The 19,130-nt window shown below is 42.6% G+C and overlaps 1 protein-coding gene across 1 annotated transcript; it reads left to right on the top strand.

Annotated features, from left to right (window-relative positions):
- The first annotated feature begins 938 nt into the window (after positions 1-938).
- Positions 939-18,840, top strand: ferry3 (FERRY endosomal RAB5 effector complex subunit 3). The gene is made up of 14 exons (XM_030095722.1): positions 939-1,024; positions 1,408-1,596; positions 2,096-2,241; positions 4,509-4,690; positions 4,937-5,036; positions 5,173-5,297; positions 8,177-8,283; positions 8,389-8,586; positions 8,992-9,120; positions 10,003-10,068; positions 10,161-10,363; positions 15,887-15,944; positions 16,138-16,205; positions 17,925-18,840. Exons 2-14 carry the CDS (start codon positions 1,416-1,418, stop codon positions 18,015-18,017), a joined length of 1,656 nt encoding a protein of 551 aa, XP_029951582.1. The 5' UTR covers positions 939-1,024; positions 1,408-1,415; the 3' UTR covers positions 18,018-18,840.
- Positions 18,841-19,130: the final 290 nt, after the last annotated feature.

The following is a 19,130-nucleotide window of genomic DNA, read 5'->3' as shown; positions in this document are numbered from 1 at the left end:
TTGAGCAATTGCTATTGAATACTCTTAAAATTGTAATCGGTGCTCTTTATTTCTGTGGTTATTCAAGATCAGCAAGAACATAAGCAGCTGGAAATAATGGAAACTGCACTTTATATATATTGCCTCAAACAAACGTGTAAACAAAAAAAAACACATTTAAAACAGGTTCATAGTATTAAGTCTTCTTTGCAAACCATTAAGATGTGAAACATCATTGAATCACACAAAATTAATTCAACAGTTTTTCTTTTTAGTAGTAGCACAAGTATTAGTAATAGTAGTATTAACCAAGCAGTTTAAGGTAAAGGTTTATTTTTATTTTAATAACATTTATATGTGCCCTATACATTTTTTTGAAGAAATTTTGTTACTTTTTTAATAGATGGAAAATGTGTGTTTTGTGGACTAACCTTTATAATCTGATTGCTGATCTGCCTGTTTTTCTATCTATCTATCTATCTATCTATCTATCTATCTATCTATCTATCTATCATCCATATTTAATGTTGCAGTACTAACTTCATGTATTCAAGTATTTTCGACAAAATTAAAGTATTTGTAAACTGTTACACATCAATATATTTTCATGAATAAATCTGTTCTTTTGTCTTTGTCCTTAGCGTGGGCAATTGTTGTTTTTATGGTTTTGTTTGTAATATCTATGAATTACAGTAAATTAATCATAATCATCGAAGGAGAAGTTTGTAATCAGGCCAGCAGAGGGCAGTAATGTCCATGGAAAAAATCAAGTACATTTCTTTTGTTGGATCCGTAGATTCGTCAACCTGAAATTGTGAAATGAAGCTGAAAAATAATAATGAAAAAAAAATGTGTGACATATTGGCAATATTATAATTATATTTTATTGTGGCTGTGGTATAACAATAATAAAAATTGTCGCAGAAGGTCGAGATGGATTTTGACGAAAGTGCTTTTGCCGACACTGTGCCGCGGTTTGACGGGATCAGCTGACTGAAACAAACAGCACCGCTGCATCAACATCCGGAGATAACCACGAACTCTGGTATGCATTTGCGCATTTTCAGACTTTTAGCCTCACCACGCTCAACTAAAAGGTGATGTTATTGGATAAATGTGCACGGTGGTGAGTGTGTTTCCCTTCGACTGGAGAGTTTTAGGATTGCAGAGCCTAAATGTTAGCCGTGAAGCTAAATGACAGCTAGTTTTCTCATTTATTTATGACACAAAAACAGTGTTGACGTGAATCTATAATTAAAGTACACTTATAATGTAAGCAAAGATAATAACAAAGACAAGTTACTGCTGCAGTGTGTATCGGAACGCCGTTTCTCAGTGTGACCACCCTATCTCTCATGTGTGACAGGGAGGAGAGGATGTAGCATTATTGCTGCCCAGATGCTTTAATGCTTCTTTGTGTTTTTCCAGCTGTGATCATGAAGAAAGTCAAAGGCAAAGCAAATAGCACTGCCGAGAAGGAGTTTGTGTTTGAGTTCAAAGCAGGGAAACACAACTGCGTCCTCAAAGTGCCCCTGCAGTTTCCTGTCCAACAGAACATCAGTGACCTTCATGGACGCCTGATGCTGCTCCATAAAATACCATGCTACATAGAAAATGGTGAGTTTCATTTTTTCATTTGTCACATCAAATACAGTGTAGCTACACAGTATAAAAAGTGCATCATGTTACATTACATTACAGTATTACATTACATTACAGTGTACAGTATATGTTTTCATATTGACTGGTTGTATAAATGCTTCACCTCAAGGATGCTATTTTAAGCTTTTAGTGGGAACACTGTGGAACAAACTATCAATGTAATAGCAACATTAAAGTTAACCAAACCTCATTTCTTTGAAATATTTGCATTTTCAATTCGTGTACCCACATTTAATTTATACATCTGATATTTTTCTGTTTCAGTCACCTAACGTTTTTTATAACCATTCACATCCACACTCAGAACTTCCTCTCCTATTAATGATAAATTAATTTACTGAAATCATCTCTCCTTTTGTAGGTGAAAAAATGTCACCATACGTGCTTTTCATATGAAAAATACTGTAAAAGAAGACCGACTGAGGTTTTGTTGTGTGCGCATCTCTTCCCACAGAGCTGAAGTCGTCACTGTCCAGCTTCATTGAGAAGGAGACCATTCTGGATTACGACAGAGAGGCAGAGCTGGCCTTGCAGAGACTCACAAACGGAGATGTTGATGTGAACCAGCTCACCAATGCTTGGAGCCGGTCCTATGCTGAGGTAATAATCTGTTTCATAAAGTTATTAAGCAAATAGATAAATAGATAGATCTTTACTGTCATTTAAAAATACAACAAAAGTGCCCACATGAATGAATTCTCATTGCAAATGGCTCAAATAGCAACACTTATGGGCCAGACACTCAAAAAAGTGTCTAAAAACAAAACACTTAAAAAGTATGAAAGACATATTAACAGTGATAGAGTGATAAGGTGCCAAAATGCACAATGTACCAAAATGTACCAGATGTTGCATGAAATTATTGCAGTGTGTTATTGTTCTGAAATATTGTATCCTCCTCAAACCTGACAACAGACTAAGCTGTTGAAGAGTCTGTCTGTTCACTCTGTGTTTCAAACAGTCTGTTAGGCTATCATTGCCCAAACTTCATGCAGTCAAAGGAGAGTTTTGACAAATAAGTCAGGGGGTGTTCGTTTGGATTTATCTTTGGTGTCTTACTTGTCTCCCAATCAAAGTATTGTAGAATGAACATATTTTGATCCTTCTATTAGTACAATTTTTCATTATATTTCTTTTTCCAAATTTTCCCAACTTTGACCTAATGAATAACACATTTCTTGATTAAATAAGTCACAAGTGTTGTGGCTCTTTTTGTCAAATGCCTTCCGAAACCACTGACTGATTTATTCAACAGTGAAGTAAGTTGGGTGGAACTTCACTCTAACGCTTGTCTTTATTTTCACACACAGTAAAAGTTTATCTGTTAAAAATGTATCACTCTTATCACACTCCACCAAATTGGGGAACTAAACTAATATATTTTCCTCAACACTGACCTTTGCCCAAGTGTGTTTCTCTTCATGGTTTATCTGCGTCGCCCAGTTGCTCTTTGTGGTGGTGGGGTGTGGTTCAGCAGACTTTGTACTGATATGTAAAGCGTGCTTATGTTCATTCATTGGGTTTCACTGGATTTTCCCTGTATGCCTACTCGTCTCTTGAATTCTACCCCTCTGTGGCCCCTGTGGCCTTGGTGTTCAATTCAAATCATTTTAAAGGGCAGGCTGAGTTTCAATAACATGCTCATAACTGTACTCTAGAGGTGCGCTAAGCTAATTCATGTCATTAAACGTTTTCAAGTTTAACCTTTATTCAAATGAGCCTTAGCTTAGCTTTGAGTCTACACAGTATTGTCTTATGGAATGAAAGCAAAAAAAACATTACTTGATATAACTTTTTGTGGCTGCCTCTCGAACTGCTCGTGGAGGAATCTCAAAAATGACAGATCTATTTTCAATGTGAATGGTACATTAAATTCTTGGCAGATATATGCAGAGTTAATTTCAGCGCCTGGCTGCTTAGCATACCCTGATCATATATCCACTACTCCATGTTCCTGTAGTGGCACAGCGGAGCGTCCCCGAATGCCCCCGGTAGCTCCGGGTCGTCACAGATCATTTAAGTAACTCAAACAGAAGTAATGCAGCTGCAAATTGATTATTCATGAGTCTTGGAAGGGAGCAGGGGAACCTCATTACAAGAACCCGCATGACACATTTAATGTCTCTTTCTCATTTTGCTTGGTTACACTTTGATGCATTTCTCACCGCTGACCCAGCATGTGGCGGTAAATGGCAAAATGTTACAGATCAGTGCAATGAGAGTAATGAAATGATACATTTGTGGTTCACTGGCACATTTATTTTTTTTATGTTTAGGGAAATCAGTTAAATGAATTTTGTGTTTGCACTTCAAAGTTCAGCAACATGAACTCGGCTGGCTCTAGAAATGACAGGGATCATGTCAGGATGTGTTATGGAACCCTGACGTCCAGCTGCACTTCAGGCTTGACTAGCAGTTACACTTTCACTGCAGCCACTCAGAAATACACGTGGAAGCTTTCCAGTATCCGTTGTGTTTGTTGCATAAAGACTCCTCTGCGTGTATAAATAGAGACGTTTCAGATGCTAAAAACTGTTTTGTTGCTCTCCCAATCATGGACGGGACCGATCAAATGTCCCTGGGTTTGTCAAACCGAATCGAACACAGAAACCGTGTTGACGCCGCATTTTGTCTTCCTCTTTTGTCTTTCACTAAAAATGTACTTTTCACACTTCCTCCTTCCCACTTGTCGTTCTTGCTGACAGCATGGGTGATAGATTGTCACCCGCTGTGACAGTTTTTATGTCAAACAGTAAAACAGCCTCTCTAATGAATCTGTTTAGTGCGTGTGCCTTCACCGTGGTTTCACTGCTGCGGTTGCCTCTTTGAACGCCGTTCTATGCTCTCTCTTTGTCTCGCCGTGCCAGACGACACTGGAACACGCTCGTCCCGAAGAGCCCAGCTGGGACGAGGACTTTGCAGACGTTTACCATGAGCTCATTCACTCCCCCGCCTCCGATACGCTCCTCAACCTGGAGCACAACTACTTTGTCAGCATCTCAGAGCTCATCAGTGAGAGAGACATGGAGATAAAGAAGTTACAGGAGAGGTGGGAGCCTGAACTTCTGAAACTGTACTCATTTTCTGAACTTGGACACAGTTTTTGCCTTGACTTTCATTCAAAATAGTTTTTCTCTTAACACCTTTTATGCTGTTCATAGTTCAATCCCACTTTACAAATTATGATGAGTTTGGCGTCTAATAGCAATGCTGTCTCACGAAGAAAAGAAAAAAAAAATCCACTTCCCATTTTTTTATAATGAACCTAATCAATGACTGACTTCCTGCCTCGTAGGCAAGCTGCAGAAATGGACAAAGTCATGCACGAGCTGGGAAACACTTTGAGTGACCAGGATGTGAACGCGGTGGCTTCTCAGCACTTCGATGCTCAGCAGGTAAAAACGGAGCATGAGTGCTGCTTTGTAGTCTGTCACAGTTTGTCTGGGATCTGAAATGATTTTGACTCATCTGATTGGCTTGAATGGTGCATTATCAGTAAACTGGCCTTTTCCTCGGACTTCATTTGAACAGGTTCTGGAGAACAAGTGGGCCAGTGAGCTGAAACAAGTGACCTGCATCCAAAAGCAGGAGTATCAGGAGTGGGTCATCAAACTGCACCAGGACCTGCAGAAATCCAACAACAGCAGCCAAATCAAGTGAGGGAATCTTCACTTTGTCACTCAGAAAACAGTTTTGCACCATCCAGACACAATGCAAGGGGAATGGCCCAGCTGGAACCTCATACAAACTTTTAAAACCATTAAAAATGTGACCTGTAGCCAAAAATGATATGAGGATTCTTTAGTCGGACATCAGCTGAGTTCTGTAGCAGGATCCGTACTGAAGGTGTGTTTATGGACAATTATTCACATATCAAAGTCAGCTATTAGAGGTCATTTGAGCTGAAAATCAGTGTGATGTGCTTCATCTCTGTCTTGTCCGTCTCATAAAAGCATTTTAAAAGAGCAGGTTCACGTTTTGACGCAGACTCTCAGCTGCACTGATGCAGTGAAATAACATGTTTAAAGTAAATACATAATCAGGCTCATTTTTGTGGTATTTCTTTGACTCTTGCTGTTTTCAAGCCTTTGTGGAATTCTCTGTGTGCCACTGTTGGAGTTTAGCTTGAAGTTTTCAGCTGCGTCATGTTGTTTGGTATTTTTTCCCGATCTGAATTCGGGGTGAGCCGTCGCATTAATCCTTTTAGTTTGAGGCCAGAAACAATTATTCCAGTCATTTCTGTTTGTGCGCGGGGTCGAGGGGTCCCTAATTGAGACAGACGTCCCCCCAATGCTTCGGGTGTTTGAGGCCCAAGGTCAGACCAGGGTGTAGAAATACTCGGTGTGTGTGTGTTTGTGTGTGTGTGTGTGTGTGTGCATCCAGCGGTCTGGATCGAGGGACGTCTGAATGGAGCCGTCAGATTTGGAGAGGAATTAGAAAAGTCAATAAAGTTGTAAACAACAGTTGACTTGTGAGAGGAGTAAGCCAGGGTCACAGAGAAGGGTCAGTTTGGAAGATGGACATTGAATTTAATGAGATCTGTGCTTCATTTTTTAGCTTCTAACTCAGATTTTCATCAGGTAAGATAGACTGATCAGCCGTAACATTATAACCACTGGCTTTATATTGAGCTGGTTTTCCTTTTGCACACTCTCTTTATCAGTACCTTCATGAACTTCTCTTGATTCACAGAAGCTCATCTGTTAAGTCGAACCACGCTGGGCTGCCTGTGCATCACTGAGCCTTGGTTGCTCATATCCATAATGTTGTGGCTGATCAGTGTAAATAATAAATGCGCCAAATTTATTTTGCATATTTCCTCTTCAGCAGTGTCATTCAGTCTCCTTCACGAACATGCTCTAATGCGACTGGTGACAAATCGTCACCCGTGTTTCCTCCTGTCTATTGGAGCAATTTGGTGTTTTTATGGTCTTGTCGTCGTCGGCGTTGACATGTAAACACGACGAGGCGAGGAGTGAATCGGCCGAATCTGCGACAGTCAGAGGGCAGCTCGCCGTGCCACCTGAGCCACGGCCGCCCTGCATGTCAGGAGACGCGGCGTTGGTGGTAATCCTCATGTTAACACGATGTGTGCAGAAGACAACAGCGTGCAGCCCAGATTAACCCCCGTCCACATGTGTCAGCCGCAGTTAGATTTTCAGCCTTTATGCTCGGTTATATAAATGGAAATGGTGTGTGGCTTCCTGACCAGCGGCTGAGCAGCAGTTTTGAGGCTTTGAGAAAATATGTTAAAGTGTTGTGTGTTTAAAACATTGAACAATCTTATTTTATCTGAATAATGAACTTTATTTATTTCGACTAAGCGAAAATATGGCTCCATTATCACTATTTTTAAATCAAATGGATTCAGAGGATGGATGAATATCTTTATACAGTTACATATTCAAGCATTTCACTCTGTTTTGAGTTTTCCTCCGTAGTTAAACGCCACAAACCGACAGAAAAACTTTTCATTGTTGTGTGCATTCTGAGAATTTTCCCTCACAATATGGCTTCAATTTGATAAAAAACCAATAGCATTTGTGTAGTTCAATCAGAAAGACTTTGTTTGTTTTTTTGTATATATTTTTTTTTAATCTTGAACAGAAGCCAGGATTGATAGTGATCGCTCAGTGATTCACCGTAATCTTTTAAATGAACGCAGTGCTTTCCTGTGTGTGTGTGTGTGTGTGTGAAGCTGCAGGGACCTGCCTGCTGAAAGCCTCACTGGCAGTGTGCTGACCCTGCATTTGTTTTTGTTTTTAATGATGAATATCATTATTATAAAGTGTGCTTTGGAACTTAAAATGTTCTACGTCAGCACTGAAAACTACATGACTCAGCATTTTGAGTTGAAGGAAAAAAACTGCAAATCAGCTAAAATTCATTTGATATTGATAGTTGTTATTCCGATAAATTATGCAGCAGCTTAAAATAAATTCAGATAATGTCAACACATCATGGAAAAAAGCTTCTGCGTGTTTGTTTCTGACTCTGCGTTCAGAAAGCAGGTTTGGTCTGATCTGAGATTTATTTCGGTCTTGAACCCTTTCAGAGTGGCAACTGGAAAAGTGAGGAAAGGCGAATGAATCCGAGCATCTGGAGTCAGCCATCCAGAGCGATGGACAGTGCACAGAAGAGGTGAAGAAGAGAGTGCAGGCCGGATGGAGTGGGTGTAAACGAGTGTCAGGTCTGATGTGTGAGCGAAGTGGAAGCAGTGAGGCCTGGAGAGTGAGGTGGAGGTGGAAGAGGCCGCGATGCATAAAGGACATTAAAAAAGACCAGATCAGGGCAGCACAGGCTGAGCAGGTTAAAGATAAACTGGTGAGGGTCTAGAAGAAGAGGTCACCCCTGGAGGAACAGCCAAAAGAAGAAAAGCACAAAGTATTAAGCTGCTGTTAAAAAAACTTCCTTCCTGCTTTAGACCTCGGTCTGCAGCGCTCTGCACGGCGAGCTTCTACATCTGATTAGTGGACGTTATGTGTGTTTGTATAAACAGCTCATGGGTTGATTTCCTTGCTTGGCTGATTGGCAGTGAGGAGATTAAGGTGCAGTCCAGCCAGCTGTCAGAAGCAGCGGATTCCGGAGCCCGGATGTTCGAGGAGCAGCCTCAGCTGGAGGAGAGCTTCACCATCCATCTAGGTGTTTGACCTTCGGCACGCCTTCCTGTCGTCCGTGCGTCTCTCTGGGGGAGCGCCGCGCCGATAAGCAGCACGTTTGGGTTTGGTTTTTTTTCTCTCTGAACAGGAGCCCAGCTGAAAACGATGCACAACCTGCGGCTGGTGCGAGCCGACGTGCTGGACTTCTGCAAGCACCGGCACCACGGCAGCAGCGGGGCGAAGCTCCGGCGGCTGCAGACGGCCCTGTCGCTGTACTCCTCCTCGCTCTGCGGCCTGGTGCTGCTGGTCGACAACAGGGTCAACTCCTACAGCGGCATCAAAAGAGGTCAGAGGAATACGGCATTTTATCGATCCAAACATACATGTTGATTTTTTTTTTTTTTCTCTCTCTTGTCAACATTGATTTCCTGCACGATGCTCCGCTGTAATTCCTGAAAATGTTCCGTTTTATTTTCAGAGCCATGAATTGTAGCATTTATATCTTGATTCTGCTCATGAGTCACTTTGGTTGTCTGTCAGCTTCACTGGGAAAATAACACTTTCCCTTCACACCTTTTGTTCAGTGACAAAGTTTAAAATGCTGTTTTTATTTTGACACTTTCGCAAATGTAAAGACAGAAGGAAGCTCTGACTTAACCTGTCCTGTGGAAACCATTGTGTTTTCAGCCATTTTTTTTTATTATTATTTATTTATTTTACATCTATGCATTTCTGTCTTTTGACCCCCCAGACTTTGCGACTGTGGCGAAGGAGTGCACAGACTTCCACTTCCACTGCCTGGAGGAGCAGCTGGAGGAGGTGCAGCAGGTGGTGCTGTACGCCAGAGCACAGCGGAGCAGCAAGCAGAAAGAGCAGCCGGGTGAGGCGTTTGCGCCGCGGCTGCTGCGGCAGCGCACAGCGGTTGAACTCGAAGCTTTCAGATTCCGCTGCAGGCATCCGTCTTTTCAGACTCCACCCTTACTAAACTGAACTTTCTCACAGACATGAACGTCACATTGAAGTGCTAATATGGCTGCCAATTTTCAGTTTCCGGTGTTTGGTGTGATTTACAAACACAGGTGGAGCAGGAGACTTTTGCCCATGCAGTTTTTATGGCTTCTATATATTACAGATTATTTTTCCTTATCTGCTACTCTACTGGAAAATACTCCCTATAACACGGCGTGGCTGCTGATGTGGACACTGACAGGAATGAGGAACATTGATTTTTCTACTGCTCTCTGCTTTCTATTTATAGACACATAGTTGTAGTTTCGACCTTAACTACAAATGCTTAACTAACATTGATATATATGGTGCTGGAAGGCGACATGTCAGTCGAGGCATGTGTTTTTCTGATGATAAAGGTGGTTTTTATGGCCCATATTTCTTTCAGTGGACATGGAGTTTGAGATTTAGTTATTCCTGATATAATTTTATGATTGTGATGACTATAAATCAAGATTAGATTAGTCTGTCACGTAGGGCTGAAACAATAGAAAAAGCTCTGAGCGCAGAGCTGGAGAGTATCAGTGACGTGGCAGCTGTGCAAGACGGGGATTAAACAGTCAGGAAATAGAAAGCACTCTGAATTGCTGCTGCAGTGTTGATAGAACAATTTGTCCTGCTCCTTTTCGCAGCACAACTTAAGTGGTTTATGCGTCGAAACATTCTTGCTAGCTCACAAGCCTTTTATGGACAGCAGAGCCACCGTCTGTTTTTTTCATACCTGTCATGTAACTTTGTGTTTTCGTCCTGGCAGAGGTTCACAGAAACGGTGACGATAAAAGCAAAAATATTGAAAGAAATCCCTCCAATATCTTACCAGGTAACAGCTGTTTCCTCCACAGCATGCTCATTATTCAGTGTCCCCCCCCGCCACATGTATTATAAAACTTTTCTGATGTCTGCTCTGTCAAGGCGAGTTCTACATCTCGCGGCACTCCAACCTGTCGGAGGTCCACGTGGTTTTCCACCTGTGTGTGGACGACAACGTGCGGTCGGGGAACATCACGGCCCGGGACCCGGCCATCATGGGTCTGAGGAACATCCTGAAGGTGTGCTGCACGCACGACGTGACCACCGTCACCATCCCCCTGCTGCTGGTCCACGACATGTCGGAGGTACGGCGCTCAGAACACGACCGTTTAGAAGACTATTAAAACTATTGTAAGAAGACCCGGGTTAGATCCTGGGCTCCGGGGTCGGTCTGTGTGGACCATGTTTGTTCCCTTGTGTGTGTGCGTTGGTGCTCTGATTTCCTCCCACAGTCCAAAGACAAGCCTGTTTGTGTCTCTCCTCTGACGGCCTGGTTCAGGGCTTCTCTTTCCCTCTGCCAAATATGAGGCCGGTGATGGTTCCAGCTCCGCCACGACCCAAACTTCAACAGAGGATGGATAAATAATCACAGCTATTGATTACAGAGTGGATTTCTGAAGGGTGGAATATGAAACACATGCTGCAATTTGTGTATAGCTGAATTGGCCAAAGTGAAAATGACGATTTTTTTTTAATCTCAATGCCCTGCAGAGCTCTGTAGGATAAATGTAAAGCTTCGCTGATCTCTGGTTTCAAGTCAAAATCTAGACTGTGCACTCCATATAAGACTTTTTATTTCATTACCTGCAAATGCTGAAATATTGAAGAAAAAAAAGTTTTCGAAAAGTGATTAATTCAGAGGCCTCAAAGAGATGTTGTGCTTAATCATTTCAATTCATTTCAAATTAGTACCAATTACAACATAGTTGTGGTACTTTTACCTTGAAAAAAAATGCACAGGAAATCCAGAAATCCCTCATGATTAGCAAATAAAGAAGCTCAATTTTACCAGTAAGAAGCCACAGATCCAGACTCTAGACAGGACAGGAAGCAACAAACAGCTGAAATATGAAGCAAGTTGACATCAGACAGCAAGATTCAAGACAGACATGAAGCAATTTTCAGCTTTTTTCAGAATTTACCATAATCATAAAGAAACATGGGATTGATTAAAGGAGCTGGCTCCTCCTCGTTAAACGCTATCTCTGGAAACAAACCCAAGTAGAAAACGTAAACATCCCTGAGCTCCGGCAGTCATTCAGAGTTTGAGGCTGATCACTAGCAGGCCTTCAGCTTCAGTTCAGGCTCCTGCTGCAGTGTTCAGATTTTTTGAAAAATCAGACAACAGCATCAAACCAATGCACCGTGCAAGTCACCGTGACGTCTCCCATGTGCAGCGTCTAGCCAAATACCGTGCATGTAGCAGAGGCCTTCAAACAGGTTTGGCTGAGAGCTAAGAAAACAAGTTTTTCTGCACAACGCACAATGTAAAACAGCAATCTGATCTGCGCACTCAGTGGTTTGGCAGCGAGGAAACACAGAGCGCTAAAGGGCAAATGTTTGACTTGGAGTGTGTCGTTTTGTTATCAAACACTTGAGGAGATTAGGAGAGGTTCCAGAGCTGGTACATAGCGCTGGCAGTCCGACCAGATTTACTGGAATCTAAACATTTAAATGATGGGCGGATGGAACCAGAAAGGTTTGTATTTGGAAAGTACAAAATAGTTCAGTGAAATTCCGCCACGGTTCATAATTCAGTTGTTTAAATTGATATTTTATGTCATTATTACCACTGAATGAACAATAGCGCTGCTTTGTTCCCCACTTGGGTCCAGTTTGGGAGTTTTTAGGAAATTGTGCCTCTTCCTCATAGTTGTACTGTGAAATTATGCTGTCAGCTGTTTGACAAATGTGCCAAGGTAAAGGCAAAAAATAGAAAAAGGGAAAAGTACAGCTGTCAGTTCAGCTTTCCCAGAGCACAGGACTCTGAACGCAGAGAGAAATGCGCTGGTATCGATCCAGTTGATCACACAGGAAACTGTATTGATGCGATAAGGAAAAGCCTGTTTTCTGTATCGGCTGTATCTGAAGACATGCGTTCAGGCTGTTCAGAGGAGCTGTTGAAAGCCAGTCAGAGTGCTGTAACAACACCACGAACACACTTTGTACTGACATGTCGCACAGCACACAGGCCTGTCGAGACACAGCTCAGAATATCCCCTTACCAGTCAACTGCAACACTGTATTGTCATTTTTGGGTGAGTGTTGGTCCGTTTTCACAGCTTCCACCACTTCTGCCAGTTGAACTGATCAAGCTGAGCCCTGGCTGCTGCAGCAGCCTCTCAGGCAGAGCGCATTATGAACTTCACGTACTCCCAAGGGTCTGATTTTCTCGCGTTAAACCGGATTCTTCTTTTTAAAGGGTTCCCAGAGTGCGAGCGTCTTCCTCTTCTTTCTGCCTTTGCTTGTTTGTATTTTGCAGCCTCAGCTGTAATCGGACTTGTCAGGCGCCGGCTGTGAGTACGGTTTGTTGGCTTTGTACCGCGGAGTGTATGTACAGCAACACCCGGCACTCGCACAGCCGGAGAGGAGCAGCAAGCCTTCAGTGGCTTTTCTTCCCGTGCCTGGAAATGTCAACATTTCATGCTCTGATGTGGTTTGATATCCTCTAGTATTTTTCTATTGCCTTTATTTAGGGGAGTACAAATAAAAAAACTGTCATGAAACTTAGAACAGAATGAAAAAAATCCCATTTGCCAGTTATTTACTTATAATTATGTATGTGTGATGCTTTGGCTCTCCGGTGTGTGAAGATCATTCATTTCATGAATGTGTGCTTGTTTTCTGCCAGACAGTCTTTCACTGAGGACGTTTTTTTTTTCCAGTCAACGGTGCTCATTTGAGCAGGAGGTACGAGTGAAGTTTGTCTCATGAGTCGTCAGCTGAGCTCGTAGCGAGGACTGTAGCTCATTATTTGACCATGTATGAGATATTAGAGCTACTAATTAAATGCAAACCCGCCAACTGAATAAATATAAACCGAGCTCGTTTAATCAAAATGCCAGTTTTAGATCTTTATTCTCATGCAATATTAAAAAATGTGGCGAACTCATTGTTTAGAAATGATCCTATGGGCTGCAAACATCTGCGTTCGTGTGAATCGATGCTAATGCGGTGCCATGGAGCCATTACACGCTGATGCCATGACGTTAAATACATTTATTGATTTGCCTGTAGTGCAGTATTAAGCCTGCTCCTTCGGTTGCGGCGGCTGTAGGATGGTTCCCTCCTGAGTAAGATCAGTTGGAGCCACACTTCCCACCAGGCAGCGCTGACCTCAAAAGATGGAGCGTGGTTTTCTCAACAGCCCTCTGTCTACCCGGCACTCCGGCCGCAACGCGCCTCCTGCAAAACACTTGTTGTCAAGAACCAGAGCGTCTTTTGGTTTTACATTCAAACTTTCTGCCTGCCAGCTTTTCAGGAATTTTCCTCCGTTTCCTGTTTTATGCGATGCCGATTCATCATTGAAACAACTGGAGTAGTTTGTCGAGATGGGCGCCAGACCGCGTTCGAAACACAACAGAGCTCTTTCTTCTATTTTTAGTCTTTTTTTGTCAAGACTGAACACAGGAGGATTGTTTTACGGCTCCACGACGCTCGTTCAAAAGTTGGTGGAGACGAATCAAAGACTTTCAGCTGATTCATAGTCAAAGCTTACAAAGCTGTCCTAATATTTAATTGATTTTTTTTTTTTTCACACATTTCCTTCTTGAGGAAAAACAAAATTCCCACGGACGCAACCTGCTGGTTCAGTCCTGCGAGTTTTACAGGTTCAGTCCAATAATGGAAAACTCCATGAGCGTACTGAACTGTCTGATCCGTCAAAGCAGCTATTGTGTTTCGTATTAAAGGTAATTAGGTCATTGTTGATGTAATTAACATGGGCCCGAAAATATGAGCCTTTATAAGACACGCCTGTCTCCGTGATGTGAACTGAAGTGGGTGCATTTGTTCTGGAGCCGCATTTTTCCCGTGGGTTGGACAGCTATGCTGTAAATGTGACGCTGTCGGTGAAGGAGTGTCACTCAGAAATGTTTTTAACGCGTTGTCCTCGGGCACGCTCCGTTATGAGTTTCATATGCGACTCTCCTCCGGAGGAATGTCGCTCACGTATTCGAAAGGCACAACAGGTCGAGGCCGTCGTTCTCGCCCCAGAAATGAGAACACTGTGCACGACAGGAAGTGACACGCAGGCGTCGTCTCAACAGAAGTACAGAATCATGAAGAGCTTCGTTGGTTGTTTCTGTTAACGTTATGATCATAAAATCCTAAAATAGGAAGAAAAACATTTTGAGAGACTTTCAGCTAAAACAATAATTATAATTTTGAAAAAAGTTACATTTCTGAGTTTATGCACGGTAATTCTGAAATATTTGAGGTTTTCCCTGATTGAATTGAATTACGTAAAGGGTTTAGTTTTTGCCTTGTCTTCTGCTGTTTGGAGTCGTCCCTTCACGCTGACAGTGTCGGTCAAATTTCTGTTTGGAAACCAAGCGATGGTTTTAATTTGACTTGTTGAGTTTAGACTAACAATATATAATGTAGGCATGACTTATTCATCCATTTTTTAATATTTTAACCAACTCATGGTGACGGACTCCGGCTGAATGTGGGTGAACGCCGGGCTCACCGAGCCGTCACAGGAAAACGCAGGAGGCACACCCTCACACTTACACTATACTTACAGTCAGCCGTTTAGTCTCAAACACATGTTTTCGGACTGCGGCAGACTCTGAAAGTCACCCCCGCACACAGAGAACATGCAAACTCAAGCCAGCCTGTTCAAGCTTCACTGTCTCTGCTCTGAATTGGAGAATCTGAGTGACGGCCGTGGAGCCGTACGTCCTCGTGTCTCAGTCACTCAGAGATCTCATGATTACTTTTTGAGGGCCTGTTTCAGTAAATGCAGCATAACAAAGGGTCTAGAAAATCTCCCGGTGATTGCCAGATTTATTACCATGAACTCCTCAGTGGATTTGATGATTAGAGGTCGGGGTCACTCTGATGTTTGCCATATTTATGTCGTTATGTGCAAAACCTCAGACGTTTTAATTAAGTTCCAAAAGTAATTTCACAGAATATTTTGAAAGCATCTGAACAAAGATCTCTGAAGACTCTCCGGCATATTCAGGTCATGGTTCCGTCCTTTTGTGTCCGAAAAAGTAATAAACGTCTTCAGAACGTTCCAGCAAATTTGATTTTCTATTGAGACGAGAAACTGAGAAATCTGAATCGAAATTACAGTGAAGTGCAACAGTAGGCCGTGAAATGATGTTTAAAACTCAAACGGCTCAAACTTCGAAAAGCTATGAATAATTGAGTTGTAATTGTCATGTCAATAAAAATAAAACAGATATGTAACTTCATAAAAATGAATAAAACTGGTTTCCATTAAAAAAAAGCCAATTTAAAATGTGCTTCTGAGTTCCAGGTTAATTGAGGTTAATTCGGTCATCAGATGTTCACTCCGCTGTCCTCTTTCTTCCAGCGCAGCAGTTTCTCCCACACAGCTGTACTTTTGAAAACACTGCTCATGTGTTCATGTCTGTTCTCTCTACATGTGCCGAGTAATCATGTGTTTCACATCTCAGTTCAGCTTTTTGCTTCCTGTTTCACACGTTCATTTGGGTTTCGCAATATTGCGGCGTGTGATGAGGAAATCAAATCTCCTTGGAAGTGTGAAGTCACGTTGAATCACCACAAGAGTGACACTTAAAGTAAAATGAAACAGTTTCAAACTCATAGGTCTTTTTTTTTTTATCTTGCAGGAGATGACAATTCCGTGGTGTCTGAAAAGAGCTGAGCTGGTCTTTAAATGTGTGAAAGGTAACGAAGATCTTACATTTCACATGCATGAACAAGCTGAACATACTATAATAGTCATAATGCTGCACTCTGCATGGCACCTTGATGGTAAATTCATTTTATTTTAATGAAAAATGGCAGAGATTAAGCAGAGTGTTTGTTACTGGAATTATTAAGAGTTATTCTTGGGTGCTAATGTTTGTTTTTCTGGCAGGTTTTATGATGGAGATGGCCTCATGGGACGGCGGTATATCACGCACTGTTCAGTTTCTTGTGCCCAAGGTGAGCTCTGAACTTTCAGTTTCACAACCTCAAGCTGAAGCTGCTCAGTTGTGCTTTGAGTAATTGCTTTGTAGTAAAAAATGTTGTTTTTTTTCTTCCAAGAAATGTATACTGAGGTCCTCGTATGTACACAACATCACAAAAGGCACACCTGGCCGAGCAGAGCATACCTCTGAATGCAGGCGGGGAGCTGTGGAGTGTTTGAAATATGAGCCATAAATCATAGATTATAGGGTTTTCAGTTCTTCTGCCCAGTACTTACGCTTGCTGTGATAAAAAGAAAGCTCAAAGACTCAATCGTATAAATGTGTGATAAGAAATGGGATTAACGTGCAGCTCTCCAGCACTGAAGTGTAATCACTCCCACTTTCCTGAAAAATCCCCGGATTTGTGTGCAACGTCTTATATAATGTAAATAACTTGATGTTATTCTGCAGGTTGGGGGAATCAAGTTTGACTTTAAAGCGAGTTTTTCAGTCGTATTTCCTAAGTAAGTGAAAAGCTGGCGACTGGTGTTTCATTTCAGGCTGAGCTGGATGGCATGTTCCTCTTAGCTGTGCGGTTTGTCGGCGAGGCAGCAGAGCCCATAGCATGATCTCACTCTGACAGGATAAGACGATAAAACAAGTGGCATCAAAAGACTCCCGACGGCGTCGGCTTCCTGTCAGCGACACGGAGACACTATTCAAAAAATAGCACGTAGCGAAACCACGCCGTTGTCTGCACCTCAAAGAAATACCGGCTCTAAATATATGCCCCGTTTGTGTGAGTGTGTGTGTGTGTGTGTGTGTGTGTGTGGCTGCGTTTCTGCTTTTACGTTACTTAACATTCTTATGTGACGGGTGGTGATGCTCAGAGCGACACGGTATGCACACACACACACACACACACACACACACACACACACACACACACACACACACACACACACACACACACCATGACCCATTAAAGTCACAGCTGCCCGAGCTCATGTCATCTCAGCATCTTCACTACTGTTCTCTGAAAAACACACACACACACACACACACACACACACACACACACACACACACACACCCTGTGAACTTAAACACACCACTGCAGGCTGTTAACACTAGACTTCAGCAGGGAGCAGCCCGGGGTGGATCTCAGACTTGATGAGGGTTTTATCTCAGAGGTGTCTGAGATAAAACATGAATCAAATGAAGATTATGTTCACTTCTACATTGATAAGGAGCTTGCATTTGTTGGATGAGCAGCAGAGCTGAGCATGTCGGCTGAAAGGAGTCAAATCAAAGAAATAATCCTGATTTATAATGTTCTCCTGTCCACCTTTTTCTGCCATTTTCCTGAGAAATCAGTGAGATCAAGCTGGACAGTTTTACATCCTGCTGGTATCCGGTTGACGTTTAGGGAGCCGAGTAAGAAAAGGCTTTTTTCTCCAAACTCTGGAAGGTGGTGAAAGGGCTGTGAAGGAGTCGGTCCTGAGAGCGCAGGCTGTAACCTGCACTATGAGAGGTCAGACTGAAGCGGACCGACGCATCGGGAGGACGGCAGCTCATCGCAGCCACGTCACCAACATTGTGTTCATATTTCCTCTGCTCTACACAAACAATCCGATTTGTCCTAATGTGCACATAAAAACGTTTCCTCTCTGTAATCACGGAGTGGGAAGAAATGCTGATGAGAGGAATTCTCACTAACTCCAGCTCCCTCTGTGTGTGTGTGTGTTGACAGAGTATTTCCGAGGAGATGTTCTACCAGTTGAGCAACATGTTGCCTCAGATCTTCCGCGTCTCCTCCACTCTGACGCTCACTTCGAAGCACTGAGGGGGAGTCGAGCAGCGCCCCCCATCCTCCAGTCACCTGGACCAACTGAGAAGCTTTTTTTTTTTATTTTTATTTGGACACACTTTAAGTAAATACAGCAAGAGAATTTTTGTTAGTTTTTATTTTTTTAATTAAAGAAAAATGATAATATTCAGTGTGATTTGGTGGCATTATAAAACATATGAGGGGCAGAATGGTTTTCTGATGGCTGATTAAAAAAAAAAAAGGTGAAAGTTCAGTATTTTCAGGTGAGCGAACCTGCGAAATGTGATTTTGTGTTTTCACCACTTGGAACGATACAGATGGGTTTACAGCAGCGTGTCGGTTTGACATTGGCTTCAAGCTTTGAACATGCCGATAATTTTATCTGCTCATGAATTCCTCCTGGCAGACAGACGACAACTCTTCATATGATATTTACTGTCCTCGTCTCTGGGGTGACGAGCTTGATGCCGGCGGTCTTGGCCTCGTGCAGAGAAGCCACATATCCTTGTCTCAGCTGGTCCTACAGATGAGCTGAATCGCTGCTGTGCTGGGATTTCACTCGGCCCGGTTTTAGTTTTCGGTGTGTATGGAGCCCACCCCTCACTACCTGCATAACAGCAGGTGGCACTGTTCCTGAAGACAGAGATGTGAAAAGACACAATAGGCTTTACTTTGTAGGTCCGCTGCCCATTGAAATTCATCTCAAGCCACTGTAGCCCACATTCATAACGAACAGAGTGTAACTGTGCTGAAAATACAGCTAATTCTGCTCAGATTTGTATTCTGTATGTTTCCTCATGTGTTTACATTTTTTTATTAAAATGGTGAAACACCCTGACCTGATGTATGTTCTTTTTGAAGGCCTGAGTTTTGCATAAGGAGTCGTTTCCATCGCCCCCCCCCATGATGCTCTCCTCCTGGCATTTGGTTCAGGGCTTCGTCGAGTGTTGATCGTTTATCCGCAGGGACATGATCTGCCTGAAGCTAATAATCCATGTCATTCATTGGAATTTGCATTCCCGCGCGTCACTTCAGACAGACAATCAATTCAGCTTGTGGGAAAGTTTGCCACGGCGTTGTTCGGCGGGGGTATTAGGCTGATTAAAAGAGTTGACAGTGCAGCAATCA

The sequence above is a fragment of the Salarias fasciatus genome, chromosome 7, assembly GCF_902148845.1.
Source record: "Salarias fasciatus chromosome 7, fSalaFa1.1, whole genome shotgun sequence".
Taxonomy (NCBI): Eukaryota; Metazoa; Chordata; class Actinopteri; order Blenniiformes; family Blenniidae; genus Salarias; species Salarias fasciatus.
Note: the sequence above shows the minus strand (reverse complement) of the source record. Positions and strands in the feature narration are given on the sequence as shown.